Genomic DNA, 24,946 nt, shown 5'->3' with positions numbered 1-24,946 from the left:
TGTTAGTACCAACACCTAGCCCTGTTAGTACCAACACCTAGCCATAACCCTGTTAGTACCAACACCTAGCCATAACCCTGTTAGTACCAACACCTAGCCATAACCCTGTTAGTACCAACACCTAGCCATAACCCTGTTAGTACCAACACCTAGCCCTGTTAGTACCAACACCTAGCCCTGTTAGTACCAACACCTAGCCATAACCCTGTTAGTACCAACACCTAGCCATAACCCTGTTAGTACCAACACCTAGCCATAACCCTGTTAGTACCAACACCTAGCCATAACCCTGTTAGTACCAACACCTAGCCATAACCCTGTTAGTACCAACACCTAGCCATAACCCTGTTAGTACCAACACCTAGCCATAACCCTGTTAGTACCAACACCTAACCCTGTTAGCACCAACACCTAGCCATAACCCTGTTAGTACCAACACCTAGCCATAACCCTGTTAGTACCAACACCTAGCCCTGTTAGTACCAACACCTAGCCATAACCCTGTTAGTACCAACACCTAGCCATAACCCTGTTAGTACCAACACCTAGCCATAACCCTGTTAATACCAACACCTAGCCATAACCCTGTTAGCACCAACACCTAGCCATAACCCTGTTAGTACCAACACCTAGCCATAACCCTGTTAGTACCAACACCTAGCCATAACCCTGTTAGTACCAACACCTAGCCCTGTTAGTACCAACACCTAGCCCTGTTAGTACCAACACCTAGCCATAACCCTGTTAGTACCAACACCTAGCCATAACCCTGTTAGTACCAACACCTAGCCCTGTTAGTACCAACACCTAGCCATAACCCTGTTAGTACCAACACCTAGCCATAACCCTGTTAGTACCAACACCTAGCCATAACCCTGTTAGTACCAACACCTAGCCCTGTTAGTACCAACACCTAGCCATAACCCTGTTAGTACCAACACCTAGCCCTGTTAGTACCAACACCTAGCCATAACCCTGTTAGTACCAACACCTAGCCCTGTTAGTACCAACACCTAGCCATAACCCTGTTAGTACCAACACCTAGCCATAACCCTGTTAGTACCAACACCTAGCCATAACCCTGTTAGTACCAACACCTAGCCATAACCCTGTTAGTACCAACACCTAGCCATAACCCTGTTAGCACCAACACCTAGCCATAACCCTGTTAGTACCAACACCTAGCCCTGTTAGTACCAACACCTAGCCATAACCCTGTTAGTACCAACACCTAGCCATAACCCTGTTAGTACCAACACCTAGCCATAACCCTGTTAGCACCAACACCTAGCCATAACCCTGTTAGTACCAACACCTAGCCATAACCCTGTTAGTACCAACACCTAGCCATAACCCTGTTAGTACCAACACCTAGCCCTGTTAGTACCAACACCTAGCCCTGTTAGTACCAACACCTAGCCATAACCCTGTTAGTACCAACACCTAGCCATAACCCTGTTAGTACCAACACCTAGCCCTGTTAGTACCAACACCTAGCCATAACCCTGTTAGTACCAACACCTAGCCATAACCCTGTTAGTACCAACACCTAGCCCTAACCCTGTTAGTACCAACACCTAGCCATAACCCCGTTAGTACCAACACCTAGCCATAACCCCGTTAGTACCAACACCTAGCCATAACCCTGTTAGTACCAACACCTAGCCATAACCCTGTTAGTACCAACACCTAGCCATAACCCTGTTAGCACCAACACCTAGCCATAACCCTGTTAGCACCAACACCTAGCCATAACCCTGTTAGCACCAACACCTAGCCATAACCCTGTTAGTACCAACACCTAGCCCTGTTAGTACCAACACCTAGCCATAACCCTGTTAGTACCAACACCTAGCCATAACCCTGTTAGTACCAACACCTAGCCATAACCCTGTTAGTACCAACACCTAGCCATAACCCTGTTAGTACCAACACCTAGCCATAACCCTGTTAGTACCAACACCTAGCCATAACCCTGTTAGTACCAACACCTAGCCATAACCCTGTTAGTACCAACACCTAACCCTGTTAGCACCAACACCTAGCCATAACCCTGTTAGTACCAACACCTAGCCATAACCCTGTTAGTACCAACACCTAGCCCTGTTAGTACCAACACCTAGCCATAACCCTGTTAGTACCAACACCTAGCCATAACCCTGTTAGTACCAACACCTAGCCATAACCCTGTTAATACCAACACCTAGCCATAACCCTGTTAGCACCAACACCTAGCCATAACCCTGTTAGTACCAACACCTAGCCATAACCCTGTTAGTACCAACACCTAGCCATAACCCTGTTAGTACCAACACCTAGCCCTGTTAGTACCAACACCTAGCCCTGTTAGTACCAACACCTAGCCCTGTTAGTACCAACACCTAGCCATAACCCTGTTAGTACCAACACCTAGCCATAACCCTGTTAGTACCAACGCCTAGCCATAACCCTGTTAGTACCAACACCTAGCCATAACCCTGTTAGTACCAACACCTAGCCCTGTTAGTACCAACACCTAGCCATAACCCTGTTAGTACCAACACCTAGCCCTGTTAGTACCAACACCTAGCCATAACCCTGTTAGCACCAACACCTAGCCATAACCCTGTTAGTACCAACACCTAGCCATAACCCTGTTAGTACCAACACCTAGCCATAACCCTGTTAGTACCAACACCTAGCCATAACCCTGTTAGTACCAACACCTAGCCATAACCCTGTTAGTACCAACACCTAGCCATAACCCTGTTAGTACCAACACCTAGCCATAACCCTGTTAGTACCAACACCTAGCCCTGTTAGTACCAACACCTAGCCATAACCCTGTTGGTACCAACACCTAGCCATAACCCTGTTAGTACCAACACCTAGCCATAACCCTGTTAGCACCAACACCTAGCCATAACCCTGTTAGTACCAACACCTAGCCATAACCCTGTTAGTACCAACACCTAGCCATAACCCTGTTAGTACCAACACCTAGCCATAACCCTGTTAGTACCAACACCTAGCCATAACCCTGTTAGCACCAACACCTAGCCATAACCCTGTTAGTACCAACACCTAGCCATAACCCTGTTAGTACCAACACCTAGCCATAACCCTGTTAGTACCAACACCTAGCCATAACCCTGTTAGTACCAACACCTAGCCATAACCCTGTTAGTACCAACACCTAGCCATAACCCTGTTAGTACCAACACCTAGCCCTGTTAGTACCAACACCTAGCCATAACCCTGTTAGTACCAACACCTAGCCATAACCCTGCTAGTACCAACACCTAGCCATAACCCTGTTAGTACCAACACCTAGCCATAACCCTGTTAGTACCAACACCTAGCCATAACCCTGTTAGTACCAACACCTAGCCATAACCCTGTTAGTACCAACACCTAGCCATAACCCTGTTAGTACCAACACCTAGCCATAACCCTGTTAGTACCAACACCTAGCCATAGCCCTGTTAGTACCAACACCTAGCCACACCAGGGATTTTTCTGCCAATGTAATCCTTGAGCTGACCACTTAAAGTGTTTTTTTATTTTAATTTTCAAACAGTGAAAATACTACATTTTGTGGAAGGAAAAACTGAAACGACTAAACCAGATATAACGTATGTAGAAGAGATAATAGAGGTTTATTTTATGTTCTTGAGAACTAACAACCACCAAAATAAAAGCTAGACAGTCAGAGACTTGAAAAATCCAAAAACAATGAATTTATCAGGCAGTTACTCAGTGATTTGCCCCAAACATGAGGCATCGCATTTACGTAGGGCTTTGCGTTTAGGACAGAAAGTGTATTCCTTTGCCATGTTCTTTGTTCAGTATTACTTTAGTGTCTTGTTGCATACAGATGCATGATTTCTCCCGTCACAGCCTTTGAACTCTGTAGCTGTTTAAAAAAAAATCACCAACGGCCTCACGGTGACATCACTAACAGTTTCCTTCCTGCCCTGCAGCTCAGTTCAGAAGGACGACTGCATCCTTTTGATGTGTCTGGGCGGTTGAATACATCACCCACAGAATAATTATTAACTTGGCCGTGCTTTTAAGCTACTCTGGGCAGAAATCGCTCCATTTCCTGGTTGCTAAAATTCTAATAGTCCGCCTAATTTCAGTTAATGTGACAAAACAAGCTCAAGTATAGTGAATCATTTTACCGTCAAAATATTATATTTTCAGCTTTTTTGAAGCTGGTGTACAAAACTGAAAGTAAAAGACGCAAAAACAAAACTTAAGAACCGGAAGCAAAGAAATAGCGCCCACACAGCGCCTTCGGAAAGTATTCAGACCCCTTGACTTTTCCCACATTTTGTTACGGTACAGCCTTATTCTAAAATGGATTAAATCGTTTTTTTCTCCCCTCATCAATCTACACACAATACCCCATAATGACAAAGCAAAACGGGTTCAATCTTGGTTTCATCAGACCCAGAGAATCTTCTTTCTCATGGTCTGAGAGTCCTTTAGGTGCCTTTTGGCAAACTCCAAGTGGGCTGTCATGTGCCTTTTACTGAGGAGTGGCTTCCGTCTGGCCACTCTACCATAAAGACCTGATTGGTGGAGTGCTGCAGAGATGGTTGTCCTTCTGGAAGGTTCTCCCATCTCCACAGAGGAACTCTGGAGCTCTGTCAGAGTGACCATCGGGTTCTTGGTCACCTCCCTGACCAAGGCCCTTCTCCCCCGATTGCTCAGTTTGGCCGGGCGGCCAGCTCTAGGAAGAGTCTTGGTGGTTCCAAACTTCTTCCATTTAAGAATGATGGAGGCCACTGTGTTCTTGGGGACCTTCAATGCTGCAGACATTTTTTGGTACACTTCCCCAGATCTGTGCCTCGACACAATCCTGTCTCGGAGCTTTACAGACAATTCCTTCGACCTCATGGCTTGGTTTTTGATCTGACATGCACTGTCAACTGTTTGACCTTATATAGACAGGTGTGTGCCTTTCCAAATCATGTCCAATCAATTGAATTTACCACAGGTGGACTCCAAGTTGTAGAAACATCTCAAGGATGATCAATGGAAGCAGGATGCACCAGAGCTCAATTTCGAGTCTCATAGCAAAGGGTCTGAATACTTATGTAAATAAGGTATTTCTGTTTTTTATTTGTAATACATTTGCAAAAATGTCTAAACCTGTTTTTGCTTTGTCATTATGGGGTATTGTGTGTAGATTGAGGAAATGTTTTTAGAATAAGGCTGTAATGTAACAAAATGTGGAAAAAGTCAAGGGGTCTGAATACTTACCGAATTCACTGTATGAGGATTATTAGACCCTGGTTCCAAATATCAGGGAAGCTGCCCCTCAGGAGTACTGTGTTGAAGCATTCAGGGAAGCTGCCTCTCAGGAGTACTGTGTTGAAGCATTCAGGGAAGCTTCCCCTCAGGAGTACTGTGTTGAAGCATTCAGGGAAGCTTCCCCTCAGGAGTACTGTGTTGAAGCATTCAGGGAAGCTTCCCCTCAGGAGGACTGTGTTGAAGCATTCAGGGAAGCTTCCCCTCAGGAGTACTGTGTTGAAGCATTCAGGGAAGCTGCCCCTCAGGAGTACTGTGTTGAAGCATTCAGGGAAGCTGCCCCTCAGGAGTACTGTGTTGAAGCATTCAGGGAAGCTGCCCCTCAGGAGTACTGTGTTGAAGCATTCAGGGAAGCTGCCCCTCAGGAGTACTGTGTTGAAGCATTCAGGGAAGCTGCCCCTCAGGAGTACTGTGTTGAAGCATTCAGGGAAGCTGCCCCTCAGGAGTACTGTGTTGAAGCATTCAGGGAAGCTGCCCCTCAGGAGTACTGTGTTGAAGAATTCAGGGAAGCTTCCCCTCAGGAGTACTGTGTTGAAGCATTCAGGGAAGCTGCCCCTCAGGAGTACTGTGTTGAAGCATTCAGGGAAGCTGCCCCTCAGGAGTACTGTGTTGAAGCATTCAGGGAAGCTTCCCCTCAGGAGTACTGTGTTGAAGCATTCAGGGAAGCTGCCCCTCAGGAGTACTGTGTTGAAGCATTCAGGGAAGCTGCCCCTCAGGAGTACTGTGTTGAAGCATTCAGGGAAGCTGCCTCTCAGGAGTACTGTGTTGAAGCATTCAGGGAAGCTGCCTCTCAGGAGTACTGTGTTGAAGCATTCAGGGAAGCTGCCTCTCAGGAGTACTGTGTTGAAGCATTCAGGGAAGCTGCCTCTCAGGAGTACTGTGTTGAAGCATTCAGGGAAGCTGCCCCTCAGGAGTACTGTGTTGAAGAATTCAGGGAAGCTGCCCCTCAGGAGTACTGTGTTGAAGCATTCAGGGAAGCTGCCCCTCAGGAGTACTGTGTTGAAGCATTCAGGGAAGCTACCTCTCAGGAGTACTGTGTTGAAGCATTCAGGGAAGCTGCATCTCAGGAGTACTGTGTTGAAGCATTCAGGGAAGCTACCTCTCTCCAGAACCTGGTTGAATAGTTTTAATAAGGCATCCTTCCCCTCAGGAGTACTGTGTTGAAGCATTCAGGGAAGCTGCCTCTCAGGAGCACTGTGTTGAAGCATTCAGGGAAGCTACCTCTCAGGAGTACTGTGTTGAAGCATTCAGGGAAGCTGCATCTCAGGAGTACTGTGTTGAAGCATTCAGGGAAGCTGCCTCTCAGGAGTACTGTGTTGAAGCATTCAGGGAAGCTGCATCTCAGGAGTACTGTGTTGAAGCATTCAGGGAAGCTGCCTCTCAGGAGTACTGTGTTGAAGCATTCAGGGAAGCTGCCCCTCAGGAGTACTGTGTTGAAGCATTCAGGGAAGCTGCCCCTCAGGAGTACTGTGTTGAAGCATTCAGGGAAGCTGCCTCTCAGGAGTACTGTGTTGAAGCATTCAGGGAAGCTGCCCCTCAGGAGTACTGTGTTGAAGCATTCAGGGAAGCTGCCTCTCTCCAGAACCTGGTTGAATAGTTTTAATAAGGCATCCTGCCCCTCAGGAGTACTGTGTTGAAGCATTCAGGGAAGCTGCCCCTCAGGAGTACTGTGTTGAAGCATTCAGGGAAGCTGCCGCTCAGGAGTACTGTGTTGAAGCATTCAGGGAAGCTTCCCCTCAGGAGTACTGTGTTGAAGCATTCAGGGAAGCTGCCCCTCAGGAGTACTGTGTTGAAGCATTCAGGGAAGCTGCCGCTCAGGAGTACTGTGTTGAAGCATTCAGGGAAGCTGCCTCTCAGGAGTACTGTGTTGAAGCATTCAGGGAAGCTGCCTCTCAGGAGTACTGTGTTGAAGCATTCAGGGAAGCTTCCCCTCAGGAGTACTGTGTTGAAGCATTCAGGGAAGCTGCCCCTCAGGAGTACTGTGTTGAAGCATTCAGGGAAGCTGCATCTCAGGAGTACTGTGTTGAAGCATTCAGGGAAGCTGCCTCTCAGGAGTACTGTGTTGAAGCATTTTATTCCTGATGCTGTCAGGGCCGCATTCCTTTCCAGGGTTAAGGCTGTGAGTTCAGCCTGTGTAATGTGGTAGTCGGTCTTCTGATTGTATTATACCATTTTCTCCCTCCCTCCCCTCTCAGGGCTCTGAATGAAATGTGGAAGTGGGTCTTCTGATTGTATTATACCATATTCTCCCTCCCTCCCCTCTCAGGGCTCTGAATGAAATGTGGAAGTGGGTCTTCTGATTGTATTATACCATTTTCTCCCTCCCTCCCCTCTCAGGGCTCTGAATGAAATGTGGAAGTGTCAGAACATGTTGAGAGGTTTGGTCAGAGAACTGCTGGACCTCCACAAACTACCTGCCGTGAGTCACACACACCACGTACAACACACTCACACACACCTCTTCATCACACACCTCTTCATCACACACCTCTTTATCACACACACACCACGTACAACACACACACCTCTTCATCACACACACACCTCTTCATCACACACACACCTCTTCATCACACACCTCTTTATCACACACACACCACGTACAACACACTCACCTCTTCATCACACACACACACCTCTTCATCACACACACACCTCTTCATCACACACACACCTCTTCATCACACACACACACACCTCTTCATCACACACACACACCTCTTCATCACACACACACACACCTCTTCATCACACCACGTACAACACACTCACACACACCTCTTCATCACACACTCACCTCTTCATCACACACACACCTCTTCATCACACACACACCTCTTCATCACACACACACCTCTTCATCACACACACACCTCTTCATCACAGTACGTACAACACACTCACACACACCTCTTCATCACACCACGTACAACACACTCACACACACACACCTCTTCATCACACCACGTACAACACACTCACACACACCTCTTCATCACACCACGTACAACACACTCACCTCTTCATCACACACACACACACACACACACACACACACACACACACACCTCTTCATCACACACACACCTCTTCATCCCACCTCTTCATCATGCTACAGAATGGTGTTGTACCTCTTCTAACCTGAAGTCTCCTCTCTGTAGTCTGAAGCCAACACCACTGCCATGTTTGGAAAGCTGATGACCATTAGCAGTGAGTGGGACACACTTCTCCATATACTGGGGGGGGGGGGGGGGGGGTACTCCTGGGTTTGGGGCTGGGTGGAGGGGGGGGGTTACTCCTGGGTTTGGGGCTGGGTGGAGGGGGGGGTTACTCCTGGGTTTGGGGCTGGGTGGAGGGGGGGGGTTACTCCTGGGTTTGGGGCTGGGTGGAGGGGGGGGGGTACTCCTGGGTTTGGGGCTGGGTGGAGGGGGGGGGAACTCCTGGGTTTGGGGCTGGGTGGAGGGGGGGGGGGGGGTACTCCTGGGTTTGGGGCTGGGTGGAGGGGGGGGGGTACTCCTGGGTTTGGGGCTGGGTGGAGGGGGGGTACTCCTGGGTTTGGGGATGGGTGGAGGGGGGGGTACTCCTGGGTTTGGGGATGGATGGGTGGGGGGGGGGGGGGTACTCCTGGGTTTGGGGCTGGGTGGAGGGGGGGGGTACTCCTGGGTTTGGGGCTGGGTGGAGGGGGGAGTTACTCCTGGGTTTGGGGCTGGGTGGAGGGGGGGGTTACTCCTGGGTTTGGGGCTGGGTGGAGAGGGGGGGTTACTCCTGGGTTTGGGGCTGGGTGGAGGGGGGGGGGGTACTCCTGGGTTTGGGGATGGGTGGGGGGGGGGGGTACTCCTGGGTTTGGGGCTGGGTGGAGGGGGGGGGGTACTCCTGGGTTTGGGGATGGGTGGAGGGGGGGGTACTCCTGGGTTTGGGGATGGGTGGAGGGGGGGGTACTCCTGGGTTTGGGGATGGGTGGGGGGGGGGGGTACTCCTGGGTTTGGGGATGGGTGGGGGGGGGGGGTACTCCTGGGTTTGGGGCTGGGTGGAGGGGGAGGGGGGTACTCCTGGGTTTGGGGCTGGGTGGGGGGGGGGGGTACTCCTGGGTTTGGGGCTGGGTGGAGGGGGGGGTACTCCTGGGTTTGGGGCTGGGTGGGGGGGGGGGGGGGGGGTACTCCTGGGTTTGGGGCTGGGTGGAGGGGGGGGTACTCCTGGGTTTGGGGCTGGGTGGAGGGGGGGGGGTACTCCTGGGTTTTTATTCTGTTCTGATTTGAGATTTCTCTTGTCTTTTCATGTTGCTGTATAATTTCAGTCTATTGCATTAATGTATAAAAATGCCAATGCTTCCCACTAAAACACAACCCCCCCGTAGAGAACCTCCCGGATGCTGGCAAGGCCCAGGACTTCATGAAGAGGTTTAATCAGGTGTTAGGAGAGGATGAGAAGCTCCGAGTCCAGCTGGATACTCTCATCAGCCCCGTCTGCTCCTGTAAACAGGCTGAGCTCTGTGTGGTAAGGACTCACTACACACTACACACTACACACTACACTACACACTACACACTACACACTACACACTACACACTACACACTACACATTACACACTACACTACACTACACTACACACTACACACTACACTACACTACACACTACACACTACACACTACACACTACACTACACATTACACACTACACTACACACTACACTACACACTACACACTACACTACACTACACACTATACACTACACACTACACACTACACTACACACTACACTACACACTACACACTACTCACTACACACTACACTACACACTACACTACACACTACACACTACACCACACACTACACTACACTACACACTACACACTACACTACACACACTACACTACACACTACACACTACACACTACACACTACACTACACTACACTACACACACTACACACACACACTACACTACACTACACACACACTACATACACACTACACACACACTACACTACATACACACTATATATACACACACTGATACGTACATGGGGTGGCAGGTAGCTTAGTGGGTAAGAGCGTTGTGCCAGTAACCGAAAGGTCGCTGGTTCTAATCCCCGAGCCGACTAGGTGAAAAATCTGTCGATGTGCCGTTGAGCAAGGCACTAATTGCTCCTGTAAATCGCTCTGGATGAAAGCGTCTGCTAAATGACTAAAAATGTAATAAATAAATAAAATTTACACACACCATTGACGTCATCCACGTTGATAATGTATTAATGTATTTCAGACTGAGATTACCAGTAGATATTGATAATGTATTAATGTGTTTCAGACTGAGATTACCAGTAGATTTTGATCATGTATTTCATAGGGAGATTACCAGTAGATATTGATCCTGTATTTCAGAGGGAGATTACCAGTAGATATTGATCATGTATTTCAGAGGGAGATTACCAGTAGATATTGATCCTGTATTTCAGAGGGAGATTACCAGTAGATATTGATCATGTATTTCAGAGGGAGATTACCAGTAGATATTGATCATGTATTTCAGAGGGAGATTACCAGTAGATATTGATCATGTATTTCAGAGGGAGATTACCAGTAGATATTGATCATGTATTTCAGAGGGAGATTACCAGTAGATATTGATAATGTATTAATGTGTTTCAGACTGAGATTACCAGTAGATATTGATCCTGTATTTCAGAGGGAGATTACCAGTGGATATTGATCATGTATTTCAGAGGGAGATTACCAGTGGATATTGATCATGTATTTCAGAGGGAGATTACCAGTAGATATTGATCATGTATTTCAGAGGGAGATTACCAGTAGATATTGATCATGTATTTCAGAGGGAGATTACCAGTAGATATTGATCATGTATTTCATAGGGAGATTACCAGTAGATATTGATCATGTATTTCAGAGGGAGATTACCAGTAGATATTGATAATGTATTAATGTGTTTCAGACTGAGATTACCAGTAGATATTGATCCTGTATTTCAGAGGGAGATTACCAGTAGATATTGATCATGTATTTCATAGGGAGATTACCAGTAGATATTGATCCTGTATTTCAGAGGGAGATTACCAGTAGATATTGATCATGTATTTCAGAGGGAGATTACCAGTAGATATTGATCATGTATTTCAGAGGGAGATTACCAGTAGATATTGATCCTGTATTTCAGAGGGAGATTACCAGTAGATATTGATCCTGTATTTCAGAGGGAGATTACCAGTAGATATTGATCATGTATTTCAGAGGGAGATTACCAGTAGATATTGATCCTGTATTTCAGAGGGAGATTACCAGTAGATATTGATCCTGTATTTCAGAGGGAGATTACCAGTAGATATTGATCCTGTATTTCAGAGGGAGATTACCAGTAGATATTGATCCTGTATTTCAGAGGGAGATTACCAGTAGATATTGATAATGTATTACAGAGGGAGATTACCAGTAGATATTGATCATGTATTTCAGAGGGAGATTACCAGTAGATATTGATCCTGTATTTCAGAGGGAGATTACCAGTAGATATTGATCATGTATTTCAGAGGGAGATTACCAGTAGATATTGATCATGTATTTCATAGGGAGATTACCAGTAGATATTGATCCTGTATTTCAGAGGGAGATTACCAGTGGATATTGATCATGTATTTCATAGGGAGATTACCAGTAGATATTGATCATGTATTTCAGAGGGAGATTACCAGTAGATATTGATCCTGTATTTCAGAGGGAGATTACCAGTAGATATTGATCCTGTATTTCAGAGGGAGATTACCAGTGGATATTGATCATGTATTTCAGAGGGAGATTACCAGTAGATATTGATCATGTATTACAGAGGGAGATTACCAGTAGATATTGATCATGTATTTCAGAGGGAGATTACCAGTAGATATTGATCATGTATTTCAGAGGGAGATTACCAGTAGATATTGATCATGTATTTCATAGGGAGATTACCAGTAGATATTGATCCTGTATTTCAGAGGGAGATTACCAGTAGATATTGATCCTGTATTTCAGAGGGAGATTACCAGTAGATATTGATCCTGTATTTCAGAGGGAGATTACCAGTAGATATTGATCCTGTATTTCAGAGGGAGATTACCAGTAGATATTGATCATGTATTACAGAGGGAGATTACCAGTAGATATTGATCATGTATTTCAGAGGGAGATTACCAGTAGATATTGATCCTGTATTTCAGAGGGAGATTACCAGTAGATATTGATAATGTATTTCAGAGGGAGATTACCAGTAGATATTGATCCTGTATTTCAGAGGGAGATTACCAGTAGATATTGATCCTGTATTTCAGAGGGAGATTACCAGTAGATATTGATCATGTATTACAGAGGGAGATTACCAGTAGATATTGATCATGTATTTCAGAGGGAGATTACCAGTAGATATTGATCATGTATTTCAGAGGGAGATTACCAGTAGATATTGATCCTGTATTTCAGAGGGAGATTACCAGTAGATATTGATCCTGTATTTCAGAGGGAGATTACCAGTAGATATTGATCATGTATTACAGAGGGAGATTACCAGTAGATATTGATCATGTATTTCAGAGGGAGATTACCAGTAGATATTGATCATGTATTTCAGAGGGAGATTACCAGTAGATATTGATCATGTATTTCAGAGGGAGATTACCAGTAGATATTGATCATGTATTTCAGAGGGAGATTACCAGTAGATATTGATCATGTATTTCAGAGGGAGATTACCAGTAGATATTGGTCATGTATTTCAGAGGGAGATTACCAGTAGATATTGGTCATGTATTTCAGAGGGAGATTACCAGTAGATATTGATCCTGTATTTCAGAGGGAGATTACCAGTAGATATTGATCCTGTATTTCAGAGGGAGATTACCAGTAGATATTGATCCTGTATTTCAGAGGGAGATTACCAGTAGATATTGATCATGTATTACAGAGGGAGATTACCAGTAGATATTGATCATGTATTTCAGAGGGAGATTACCAGTAGATATTGATCCTGTATTTCAGAGGGAGATTACCAGTAGATATTGATAATGTATTTCAGAGGGAGATTACCAGTAGATATTGATCCTGTATTTCAGAGGGAGATTACCAGTAGATATTGATCCTGTATTTCAGAGGGAGATTACCAGTAGATATTGATCATGTATTACAGAGGGAGATTACCAGTAGATATTGATCATGTATTTCAGAGGGAGATTACCAGTAGATATTGATCATGTATTTCAGAGGGAGATTACCAGTAGATATTGATCCTGTATTTCAGAGGGAGATTACCAGTAGATATTGATCCTGTATTTCAGAGGGAGATTACCAGTAGATATTGATCATGTATTACAGAGGGAGATTACCAGTAGATATTGATCATGTATTTCAGAGGGAGATTACCAGTAGATATTGATCATGTATTTCAGAGGGAGATTACCAGTAGATATTGATCATGTATTTCAGAGGGAGATTACCAGTAGATATTGATCATGTATTTCAGAGGGAGATTACCAGTAGATATTGGTCATGTATTTCAGAGGGAGATTACCAGTAGATATTGATCATGTATTTCAGAGGGAGATTACCAGTAGATATTGATCATGTGTTTCAGAGGGAGATTACCAGTAGATATTGATCATGTATTTCAGAGGGAGATTACCAGTAGATATTGATAATGTATTAATGTGTTTCAGAGGTAGATTACCAGTAGATATTGATAATGTATTAATGTGTTTCAGACTGAGATTACCAGTAGATATTGATCATGTATTTCAGAGGGAGATTACCAGTAGATATTGATCATGTATTTCAGAGGGAGATTACCAGTGGATATTGATCATGTATTTCAGAGGGAGATTACCAGTAGATATTGATCATGTATTTCAGAGGGAGATTACCAGTAGATATTGATCATGTATTTCAGAGGGAGATTACCAGTAGATATTGATCATGTATTTCAGAGGGAGATTACCAGTAGATATTGATAATGTATTAATGTATTTCAGAGGGAGATTACCAGTAGATATTGATCCTGTATTTCAGAGGGAGATTACCAGTAGATATTGATCATGTATTTCAGAGGGAGATTACCAGTAGATATTGATAATGTATTTCAGAGGGAGATTACCAGTAGATATTGATCATGTATTTCAGAGGGAGATTACCAGTAGATATTGATCATGTATTTCAGAGGGAGATTACCAGTAGATATTGATCCTGTATTTCAGAGGGAGATTACCAGTAGATATTGATCCTGTGTTTCAGAGGGAGATTACCAGTAGATATTGATCATGTATTTCAGAGGGAGATTACCAGTAGATATTGATCATGTATTTCAGAGGGAGATTACCAGTAGATATTGGTCATGTATTTCAGAAGGATATTACCAGTAGATATTGATAATGTATTAATGTGTTTCAGACTGAGATTACCAGTAGATATTGATCCTGTATTTCAGAGGGAGATTACCAGTAGATATTGATCATGTATTTCAGAGGGAGATTACCAGTAGATATTGATCATGTATTTCAGAGGGAGATTACCAGTAGATATTGATCATGTATTTCAGAGGGAGATTACCAGTAGATATTGATCATGTATTTCAGAGGGAGATTACCAGTAGATATTGATCATGTATTTCAGAGGGAGATTACCAGTAGATATTGATCATGTATTTCAGAGGGAGATTACCAGTAGATATTGATCCTGTATTTCAGAGGGAGATTACCAGTAGATATTGATCCTGTGTTTCAGAGGGAGATTACCAGTAGATATTGATCATGTATTTCAGAGGGAGATTACCAGTAGATATTGATCATGTATTTCAGAGAGAGATTACCAGTAGATATTGATCATGTATTAATGTGTTTCAGACTGAGATTACCAGTAGATATTGATAATGTATTTCAGAGGGAGATTACCAGTAGATATTGATCATGTATTTCAGAGGGAGATTACCAGTAGATATTGATCATGTATTTCAGAGGGAGATTACCAGTAGATATTGATCATGTATTTCAGAGGGAGATTACCAGTAGATATTGATCATGTATTTCAGAGGGAGATTACCAGTAGATATTGATCATGTATTTCAGAGAGAGATTACCAGTAGATATTGATCATGTATTAATGTGTTTCAGACTGAGATTACCAGTAGATATTGATAATGTATTTCAGAGGGAGATTACCAGTAGATATTGATCATGTATTTCAGAGGGAGATTACCAGTAGATATTGATCATGTATTTCAGAGGGAGATTACCAGTAGATATTGATCATGTATTTCAGAGGGAGATTACCAGTAGATATTGATCATGTATTTCAGAGGGAGATTACCAGTAGATATTGATCCTGTATTTCAGAGGGAGATTACCAGTAGATATTGATCCTGTATTTCAGAGGGAGATTACCAGTGGATATTGATCATGTATTTCAGAGGGAGATTACCAGTAGATATTGATCATGTATTACAGAGGGAGATTACCAGTAGATATTGATCATGTATTTCAGAGGGAGATTACCAGTAGATATTGATCATGTATTTCAGAGGGAGATTACCAGTAGATATTGATCATGTATTTCAGAGGGAGATTACCAGTAGATATTGATAATGTATTTCAGAGGGAGATTACCAGTGGATATTGATCATGTATTTCAGAGGGAGATTACCAGTAGATATTGAATATTGTATTTCAGAGGGAGATTACCAGTAGATATTGGTTATGTATTTCAGAAGGAGATTACCAGTAGATATTGATAATGTATTAATGTGTTTCAGACTGAGATTACCAGTAGATTTTGATCCTGTATTTCAGAGCGAGATTACCAGTGGATATTGATCATGTATTTCAGAGGGAGATTACCAGTAGATATTGATCATGTATTTCAGAGGGAGATTACCAGTAGATATTGATCATGTATTTCAGAGGGAGATTACCAGTAGATATTGATCCTGTATTTCAGAGGGAGATTACCAGTAGATATTGATCATGTATTTCAGAGGGAGATTACCAGTAAATATTGATCCTGTATTTCAGAGGGAGATTACCAGTAGATATTGATCCTGTATTTCAGAGGGAGATTACCAGTAGATATTGATCATGTATTTCAGAGGGAGATTACCAGTAAATATTGATCATGTATTTCAGAGGGAGATTACCAGTAGATATTGATAATGTATTTCAGAGGGAGATTACCAGTAGATATTGATCATGTATTTCAGAGGGAGATTACCAGTAGATATTGATCCTGTATTTCAGAGGGAGATTACTCGTAAACTGACGTTCCCTAAGCAGCCCACCAACCCCTTCCTGGAGATGGTTAAGTTCCTGTTAGAACGGATCGCTCCCGTACACATCGACTCCGAGGCCATCAGGTAAATAAACAGCCAGTGTGTGTGTGTGTAGCATGGCTGTTATCAGTAGCAGTCGGTCTGATTTTATGATTTATTATTTAGTGTTGTGAAGTTAACAAATCATGACCTTGGTTTGAGAAGATTGTTCCCTGGATAATACATTTCATTTCATACCATCAATCCTGTTGGCCCAACTAACCATATAGGGGCCATAACGTTTTAATACATTGATTACCACAGTTTAACTACCCCTGATACGTGGGTACTTCGGTGATAATGCCGGAGTAGCCATGTTTTGGAGGATATATTCGTCTGGCGCCGGCAAACCGTGTCAATATATCCTCCAAACACCGGCTTCGAGGGCATTATACAACGGGTTACCAACATATTCAAATAATCATTGACATATTTTCATTAAAAATACGTTATTTTGATGAATTTATTCATACTATTTCATCCTTCCACGAGATATAGTCCCGACACAAATCTAGGGTCTCTACCCAAGCCGGCTGGTCGTTCGTTTTATCGGTTCGTTTGCTTAGAGACGCGACCCAGTCGTTCAGTCTTTTTGTTCTGTATCTCTCTCTGCTCAGTGCTCTGGTCAAACTGCTGAATAAAGATGTTATATAATGTTATGATATGTTATATATGATATGTAATGTTATATCTCTCTCTGCCCAGTGCTCTGGTCAAACTGCTGAATAAGATGTTATATAATGTTATGATATGTTATATATGATATGTAATGTTATATCTCTCTCTGCTCGGTGCTCTGGTCAAACTGCTGAATAAGATGTTATATAATGTTATGATATGTTATATATGATATGTAATGTTATATCTCTCTCTGCCCAGTGCTCTGGTCAAACTGCTGAATAAAGATGTTATATAATGTTATGATATGTTATATATGATATGTAATGTTATATCTCTCTCTGCTCGGTGCTCTGGTCAAACTGCTGAATAAGATGTTATATAATGTTATGATATGTTATATATGATATGTAATGTTATATCTCTCTCTGCTCAGTGCTCTGGTCAAACTGCTGAATAAATCTATTGAGGGAACAGCTGATGATGATGATGAAGGTGTCACACCAGATACTGCCATCCGCTCTGGACTGGAACTACTGAAGGTATGGATGGATGGATGGGACTGGTGGATGAAAGGATGAATGAATGGACAGATGAATAACTGGTTCCTGTCCTCGTCCTCCTCCAGGTTCTGTCGTTCACCCACCCCACAGCGTTCCACTCTGCCGAGACCTATGAGTCTCTGCTCCAGTGTCTGAAGATGGAGGATGACAAGGTGGCTGAAGCTGCCATACAGATCTTCAGGAACACGGGACAGAAAATAGAGACGGAACTACAGCAGATACGATCGTAAGAGAGGGAGGGAGGGGGAGGGAGGGAGGGGGGAGGGAGGGAGGGTGGCAGGGAGGCAGAGGGGGAGGGTGGCAAGAGGGAGGGAGGGAGGCAGAGAGGGAGGGAGGGAGGGGGAGGGTGGCGGAGGGGGAGGGAGGGAGGCAGAGATGGCTGGAGGGAGGGTGGCAGAGAGGGAGGGAGGGAGGGGTGGGTGGGTGGCAGAGAGGGGGGAGAGGAGGGGATATTCAGAAGCACTGGACAGAAAATAAAGACAGAACTGCAGCAGATAGGATCGGGAGGGATGGATGGCGGGAGGGAGGGAGAGGGGAATGGCCTGATGGGTAGTTAATGCATGGGGTGAAGGGTCCATTTGGGTTTGGATATACTAGTGCAGGATTAAGAATTCCTGGAATGTCTTGGAGTTTTCATGGAATTGTCCCTTGTTGAAAGACGTCTTCTGACCTCAATGGGGTTAAAGAGTCCTCCTCTCCTTCCTCCAGTACGTCTGTGCTAACCTCCTCTCCTTCCTCCAGTACGTCTGTGCTAACCTCCTCTCCTTCCTCCAGTACGTCTGTGCTAACCTCCTCTCCTCTCCTTTCCTCCAGTACATCTGTGCTAACCTCTCCTTCCTCCAGTACGTCTGTGCTAACCTCCTCTCCTCTCCTTCCTCCAGTACGTCTGTGCTAACCTCCTCTCCTCTCCTTCCTCCAGTACGTCTGTGCTAACCTCCTCTCCTCTCCTTCCTCCAGTACGTCTGTGCTAACCTCCTCTCCTCTCCTTCCTCCAGTACGTCTGTGCTAACCTCCTCTCCTTCCTCCAGTACGTCTGTGCTAACCTCCTCTCCTCTCCTTTCCTCCAGTACATCTGTGCTAACCTCTCCTTCCTCCAGTACGTCTGTGCTAACCTCCTCTCCTCTCCTTCCTCCAGTACGTCTGTGCTAACCTCCTCTCCTCTCCTTTCCTCCAGTACATCTGTGCTAACCTCTCCTTCCTCCAGTACGTCTGTGCTAACCTCCTCTCCTCTCCTTCCTCCAGTACGTCTGTGCTAACCTCCTCTCCTCTCCTTCCTCCAGTACGTCTGTGCTAACCTCCTCTCCTCTCCTTCCTCCAGTACGTCTGTGCTAACCTCCTCTCCTCTCCTTCCTCCAGTACGTCTGTGCTAACCTCCTCTCCTTCCTCCAGTACATCTGTGCTAACCTCTCCTTCCTCCAGTACGTCTGTGCTAACCTCCTCTACTTCCTCCAGTACGTCTGTGCTAACCTCTCCTCTCCTCTCCTTCCTCCAGTACGTCTGTGCTAACCTCCTCTCCTTCCTCCAGTACGTCTGTGCTAACCTCCTCTCCTTCCTCCAGTACGTCTGTGCTAACCTCCCCTTCCTCCAGTACGTCTGTGCTAACCTCCTCTCCTTCCTCCAGTACGTCTGTGCTAACCTCCTCTCCTTCCTCCAGTACGTCTGTGCTAACCTCCTCTCCTTCCTCCAGTACGTCTGTGCTAACCTCCCCTTCCTCCAGTACGTCTGTGCTAACCTCCCCTTCCTCCAGTACGTCTGTGCTAACCTCCCCTTCCTCCAGTACGTCTGTGCTAACCTCCTCTCCTTCCTCCAGTACGTCTGTGCTAACCTCCTCTCCTCCCCTTCCTCCAGTACGTCTGTGCTAACCTCCCCTTCCTCCAGTACGTCTGTGCTAACCTCTCCTCTCCTCTCCTTCCTCCAGTACGTCTGTGCTAACCTCCTCTCCTTCCTCCAGTACGTCTGTGCTAACCTCCTCTCCTTCCTCCAGTACGTCTGTGCTAACCTCCTCTCCTTCCTCCAGTACGTCTGTGCTAACCTCCTCTCCTTCCTCCAGTACGTCTGTGCTAACCTCCTCTCCTTCCTCCAGTACGTCTGTGCTAACCTCCCCTTCCTCCAGTACGTCTGTGCTAACCTCCCCTTCCTCCAGTACGTCTGTGCTAACCTCCCCTTCCTCCAGTACGTCTGTGCTAACCTCCCCTTCCTCCAGTACGTCTGTGCTAACCTCCCCTTCCTCCAGTACGTCTGTGCTAACCTCCCCTTCCTCCAGTACGTCTGTGCTAACCTCCCCTTCCTCCAGTACGTCTGTGCTAACCTCCCCTTCCTCCAGTACGTCTGTGCTAACCTCCTCTCCTTCCTCCAGTACGTCTGTGCTAACCTCTCCTCTCCTTTCCTCCAGTACCCTGATTCCAGTCCTCCATCAGAAGGCTAAGCGTGGAACCCCCCACCAGGCTAAACAGGCTGTTCACTGTATCCATGCTATCTTCTGTAACAAGGAGGTCCAGCTGGCGCAGATCTTTGAGGTAACACACCTCACACACACACACACACAGAGAGAGAGAGAGAGAGAGAGAGAGAGGAGAGAGAGAGAGAGAGAGAGAGAGAGAGAGAGAGAGAGAGAGAGAGACAGAGAGAGAGAGAGAGAGAGAGAGAGAGAGAGAGAGAGAGAGAGAGAGAGAGAGAGAGAGAGAGAGAGAGAGAGAGAGAGAGATGCATAAAAAGAGAGAGCGCGAGAGAGAGAGAGAGAGAGAGAGAGAGACGGAGAACGAACCTTGCCTATAGAAAGTCTTGGATTTGTTCACATTTTGTTTACTAAATACTCAAGTCAAAGTGGAAGAAAAAATCAAACTATAATATACCTTGATTAGATAAGTATTCAGCTCCCTGAGTCGATGCGTGTTAGAAACACCTTTGGCAGCCATTACAGCTGGGAGTCTTGTCTAAGTCTCTAAGGGCTTTCCACACCTGGATTGTACAATATTAGCCCATTCATTCTTTTCATAATTCTTCAAGCTCTGTCCAGATGTTGGGGATCGTGGGTAGACTTGCAGTTTCCAAGTCTTGCCATAGATTTTCAAGCAGATTTAAGTCAAAACCGTAACTCGGCCACTCAGGAACATTCACTGTCTTCTTGGTAAGCCACTCCAGTGTAGATGTGGCCTTGTGTTGTAGGTTATTGTCCTGCTGAAAGGTGAATTCCTCGCCCAGTGTCTGGTGAAAAGCAGACTGAAGCAGGTTTTCCTCTTGGATTTAGTCTGTTCTTAGCTCCATCCCGTTTCTTTTTATCCTGAAAAACTCCTCAGTATTTGCCGATGACAAGCATACCCATAACATGATGCAGCCACCACCGTGCTTGAAAATAAGAAGGCAGTTACTCAGTGATGTGATGTGTTGGATTTGCCCCAAACATGAGGCATCGCATTTAGGCCAAAAAGACTATATTCCTTTTCCATTTTAGTATTTTTTATTAATACTTTAGTGCCTTGTTGCATACATATGCATGTTTTGGAATATTTGTATTCATTTAAGTCATTATTGTGGAGTCACTACAATGTTGTTGATCCATCCTCAGTTTTCTCTCATCACAGACATTGAACTCTGTAGCTGTTTTAAAATCACCAATGAACTCATGGTGACATCACTAACAGTTTCCTTCCTGCCCTGCAACTCAGTTCAGAAGGACGACTGCATCTTTTGATGTGTCTGGGTGGTTTAATACATCACCCACAGGATAATTATTAACTTGACCATGCTTAAAGAGATGTTAAATGTCTGATTTGTTACTGTTACCAATCTACCAATCACTGCCCTTCTTTAGGAGACTTTTGAAAAGCTCCCTGGTCTTTGTAGTTGAATCTGTGCTTGAAATGCAATACTTGACTGAGGGACCTTCCAGATGTTGTATGGATGGGGGACAGAGGAAGGGGGAGTCATTCAAAAAATCATGCCAACCTCTATTATTTCATAACAGAGTGAGTCCATATAACTTTTTGATTCGTGAAAACCAATTTGACTTCTGAACTAATTTAGGCTTGCTATAACAAATGGGGTGAATACTTATGCTACTACACATTACGGAGTGTTTAGATCAACGACGACAAATTACAATTACATATTTTTAAATCCCACTTTATGCAACAAAATGTGGAAAAACTACCAAGACGTTCTATAGCACTATGTTTCCATGAGACATTGGTAGAATGATTTGAGGTTAGATGTTCTGACAACTCTGGGACCAGGTTAAGGCCAGGTTAATAGACTTATTTCATTTCAGTATTTGTAGGAATGCCTCCCCCCCCCTCTCTCTCTCTCTCTCTCTGCCCCTCTCTCTCTGCCCCTCTCTCTCTCTCTCTCTGCCCTCTCTCTCTCTCTCTGCCCCTCCTCTCTCTCTCTCTCTCTCTGCCCCTCTCTCTCTCTCTCTCTCTCTCTCTCTCTCTCTGCCCCTCTCTCTCTCTCTCTCTGCCCCTCTCTCTCTCTCTCTGCCCTCTCTCGCTCTCTCTCTCTCTCCCACTCTGTCTCACGCTCTGTGTCTCTCTCTCTCTCTCTCTCTCTCTCTCTCTCTCTCTCTCTCTCTCTCTCTCTCTCTCTCTCTCCCACTCTGTCTCACGCTCTGTCTCTCTCTCTCTCTCTCTGCCCCTCTATCTCTCTCTCTCTCTCTCTCTCTCTCTCTCTCTCTGCCCCTCTCTCTCTCTCTCTCTCTGCCCCTCTCTCTCTCTCTCTGCCCCTCTCTCGCTCTCTCTCTCTCTCCCACTCTGTCTCACGCTCTGTCTCTCTCTCTCTCTCTCTGCCCCTCTATCTCTCTCTCTCTCTCTCTCTCTCTCTCTCTGCCCCTCTCTCTCTCTCTCTCTCTGCCCCTCTATCTCTCTCTCTCTGCCCCTCGGTTTCCCTCTCTCCTCTCCCCCAGCCTCTGTCTAGTAGTAGCTTTGGATAAAAGCGTCTGCTAAATGGCTTATTATTATTATTATTATTATTATTATTAGTCTCAATGCTGACGTCCCAGAACAGTTGATAACCGCCTCTCTCCCCCCCAGCCTCTCTCTCGTAGTCTCAATGCTGACGTCCCAGAACAGTTGATAACCGCCTCTCTCCCCCCCAGCCTCTCTCTCGTAGTCTCAATGCTGACGTCCCAGAACAGTTGATAACCGCCTCTCCCCCCCCAGCCTCTCTCTCGTAGTCTCAATGCTGACGTCCCAGAACAGTTGATAACCGCCTCTCTCCCCCCCAGCCTCTCTCTCGTAGTCTCAATGCTGACGTCCCAGAACAGTTGATAACCGCCTCTCTCCCCCCCCAGCCTCTCTCTCGTAGTCTCAATGCTGACGTCCCAGAACAGTTGATAACCGCCTCTCTCCCCCCAGCCTCTCTCTCGTAGTCTCAATGCTGACGTCCCAGAACAGTTGATAACCGCCTCTCTCTCCCCCCCAGCCTCTCTCTCGTAGTCTCAATGCTGACGTCCCAGAACAGTTGATAACCGCCTCTCTCCCCCCCAGCCTCTCTCTCGTAGTCTCAATGCTGACGTCCCAGAACAGTTGATAACCGCCTCTCTCCCCCCCCCAGCCTCTCTCTCGTAGTCTCAATGCTGACGTCCCAGAACAGTTGATAACCGCCTCTCTCCCCCCAGCCTCTCTCCCCCCCAGCCTCTCTCTCGTAGTCTCAATGCTGACGTCCCAGAACAGTTGATAACCGCCTCTCTCCCCCCCCCCAGCCTCTCTCTCGTAGTCTCAATGCTGACGTCCCAGAACAGTTGATAACCGCCTCTCTCCCCCCCCAGCCTCTCTCTCGTAGTCTCAATGCTGACGTCCCAGAACAGTTGATAACCGCCTCTCTCCCCCCCAGCCTCTCTCCCCCCAGCCTCTCTCTCGTAGTCTCAATGCTGACGTCCCAGAACAGTTGATAACCGCCTCTCTCCCCCCCCAGCCTCTCTCTCGTAGTCTCAATGCTGACGTCCCAGAACAGTTGATAACCGCCTCTCTCTCCCCCCCAGCCTCTCTCCCCCCCAGCCTCTCTCTCGTAGTCTCAATGCTGACGTCCCAGAACAGTTGATAACCGCCTCTCTCCCCCCCAGCCTCTCTCTCGTAGTCTCAATGCTGACGTCCCAGAACAGTTGATAACCGCCTCTCTCCCCCCCCAGCCTCTCTCTCGTAGTCTCAATGCTGACGTCCCAGAACAGTTGATAACCTCCTCTCCCCCCCAGCCTCTCTCCCCCCAGCCTCTCTCTCGTAGTCTCAATGCTGACGTCCCAGAACAGTTGATAACCTCCTCTCCCCCCCAGCCTCTCTCTCGTAGTCTCAATGCTGACGTCCCAGAACAGTTGATAACCGCCTCTCTCCCCCCCAGCCTCTCTCTCGTAGTCTCAATGCTGACGTCCCAGAACAGTTGATAACCGCCTCTCTCCCCCCCAGCCTCTCTCTCGTAGTCTCAATGCTGACGTCCCCAGAACAGTTGATAACCGCCTCTCTCCCCCCCAGCCTCTCTCTCGTAGTCTCAATGCTGATGTCCCAGAACAGTTGATAACCGCCTCTCTCCCCCCCCAGCCTCTCTCCCCCCCAGCCTCTCTCTCGTAGTCTCAATGCTGACGTCCCAGAACAGTTGATAACCGCCTCTCTCCCCCCCCAGCCTCTCTCCCCCCCAGCCTCTCTCTCGTAGTCTCAATGCTGACGTCCCAGAACAGTTGATAACCTCCTCTCCCCCCCCAGCCTCTCTCTCGTAGTCTCAATGCTGACGTCCAGAACAGTTGATAACCGCCTCTCTCCCCCCCCCAGCCTCTCTCTCGTAGTCTCAATGCTGACGTCCCAGAACAGTTGATAACCGCCTCTCTCCCCCCCCAGCCTCTCTCTCGTAGTCTCAATGCTGACGTCCCAGAACAGTTGATAACCGCCTCTCTACCCCCCCAGCCTCTCTCTCGTAGTCTCAATGCTGACGTCCCAGAACAGTTGATAACCGCCTCTCTCCCCCCCCCCCAGCCTCTCTCTCGTAGTCTCAATGCTGACGTCCCAGAACAGTTGATAACCGCCTCTCCCCCCCAGCCTCTCTCTCGTAGTCTCAATGCTGACGTCCCAGAACAGTTGATAACCGCCTCTCTCCCCCCCCAGCCTCTCTCCCCCCCAGCCTCTCTCTCGTAGTCTCAATGCTGACGTCCC

At 46.1% G+C, this 24,946-nt stretch overlaps 1 protein-coding gene across 1 annotated transcript in view; it reads left to right on the top strand.

Moving 5' to 3' along the window:
- The window catches only part of LOC311114933 (sister chromatid cohesion protein PDS5 homolog A-like), a gene marked incomplete at both ends in the record, with an annotated part of 61,209 nt that overhangs the window by 25,364 nt on the left and 10,899 nt on the right, over positions 1-24,946 (top strand). Inside the window, 7 exon segments of the mRNA XM_084190152.1 lie at positions 7,636-7,717; positions 8,460-8,508; positions 9,653-9,792; positions 16,565-16,680; positions 17,690-17,795; positions 17,882-18,042; positions 20,209-20,332. Coding sequence (XP_084046278.1) covers positions 7,636-7,717; positions 8,460-8,508; positions 9,653-9,792; positions 16,565-16,680; positions 17,690-17,795; positions 17,882-18,042; positions 20,209-20,332 — 778 coding nt within the window.

Source organism: Coregonus lavaretus (genome assembly GCF_964263955.1).
Source record: "Coregonus lavaretus genome assembly, contig: HAP1_SCAFFOLD_3314, whole genome shotgun sequence".
Classification (NCBI taxonomy): domain Eukaryota; kingdom Metazoa; phylum Chordata; class Actinopteri; order Salmoniformes; family Salmonidae; genus Coregonus; species Coregonus lavaretus.
This window is presented reverse-complemented; position numbering and strand designations above follow the sequence as displayed.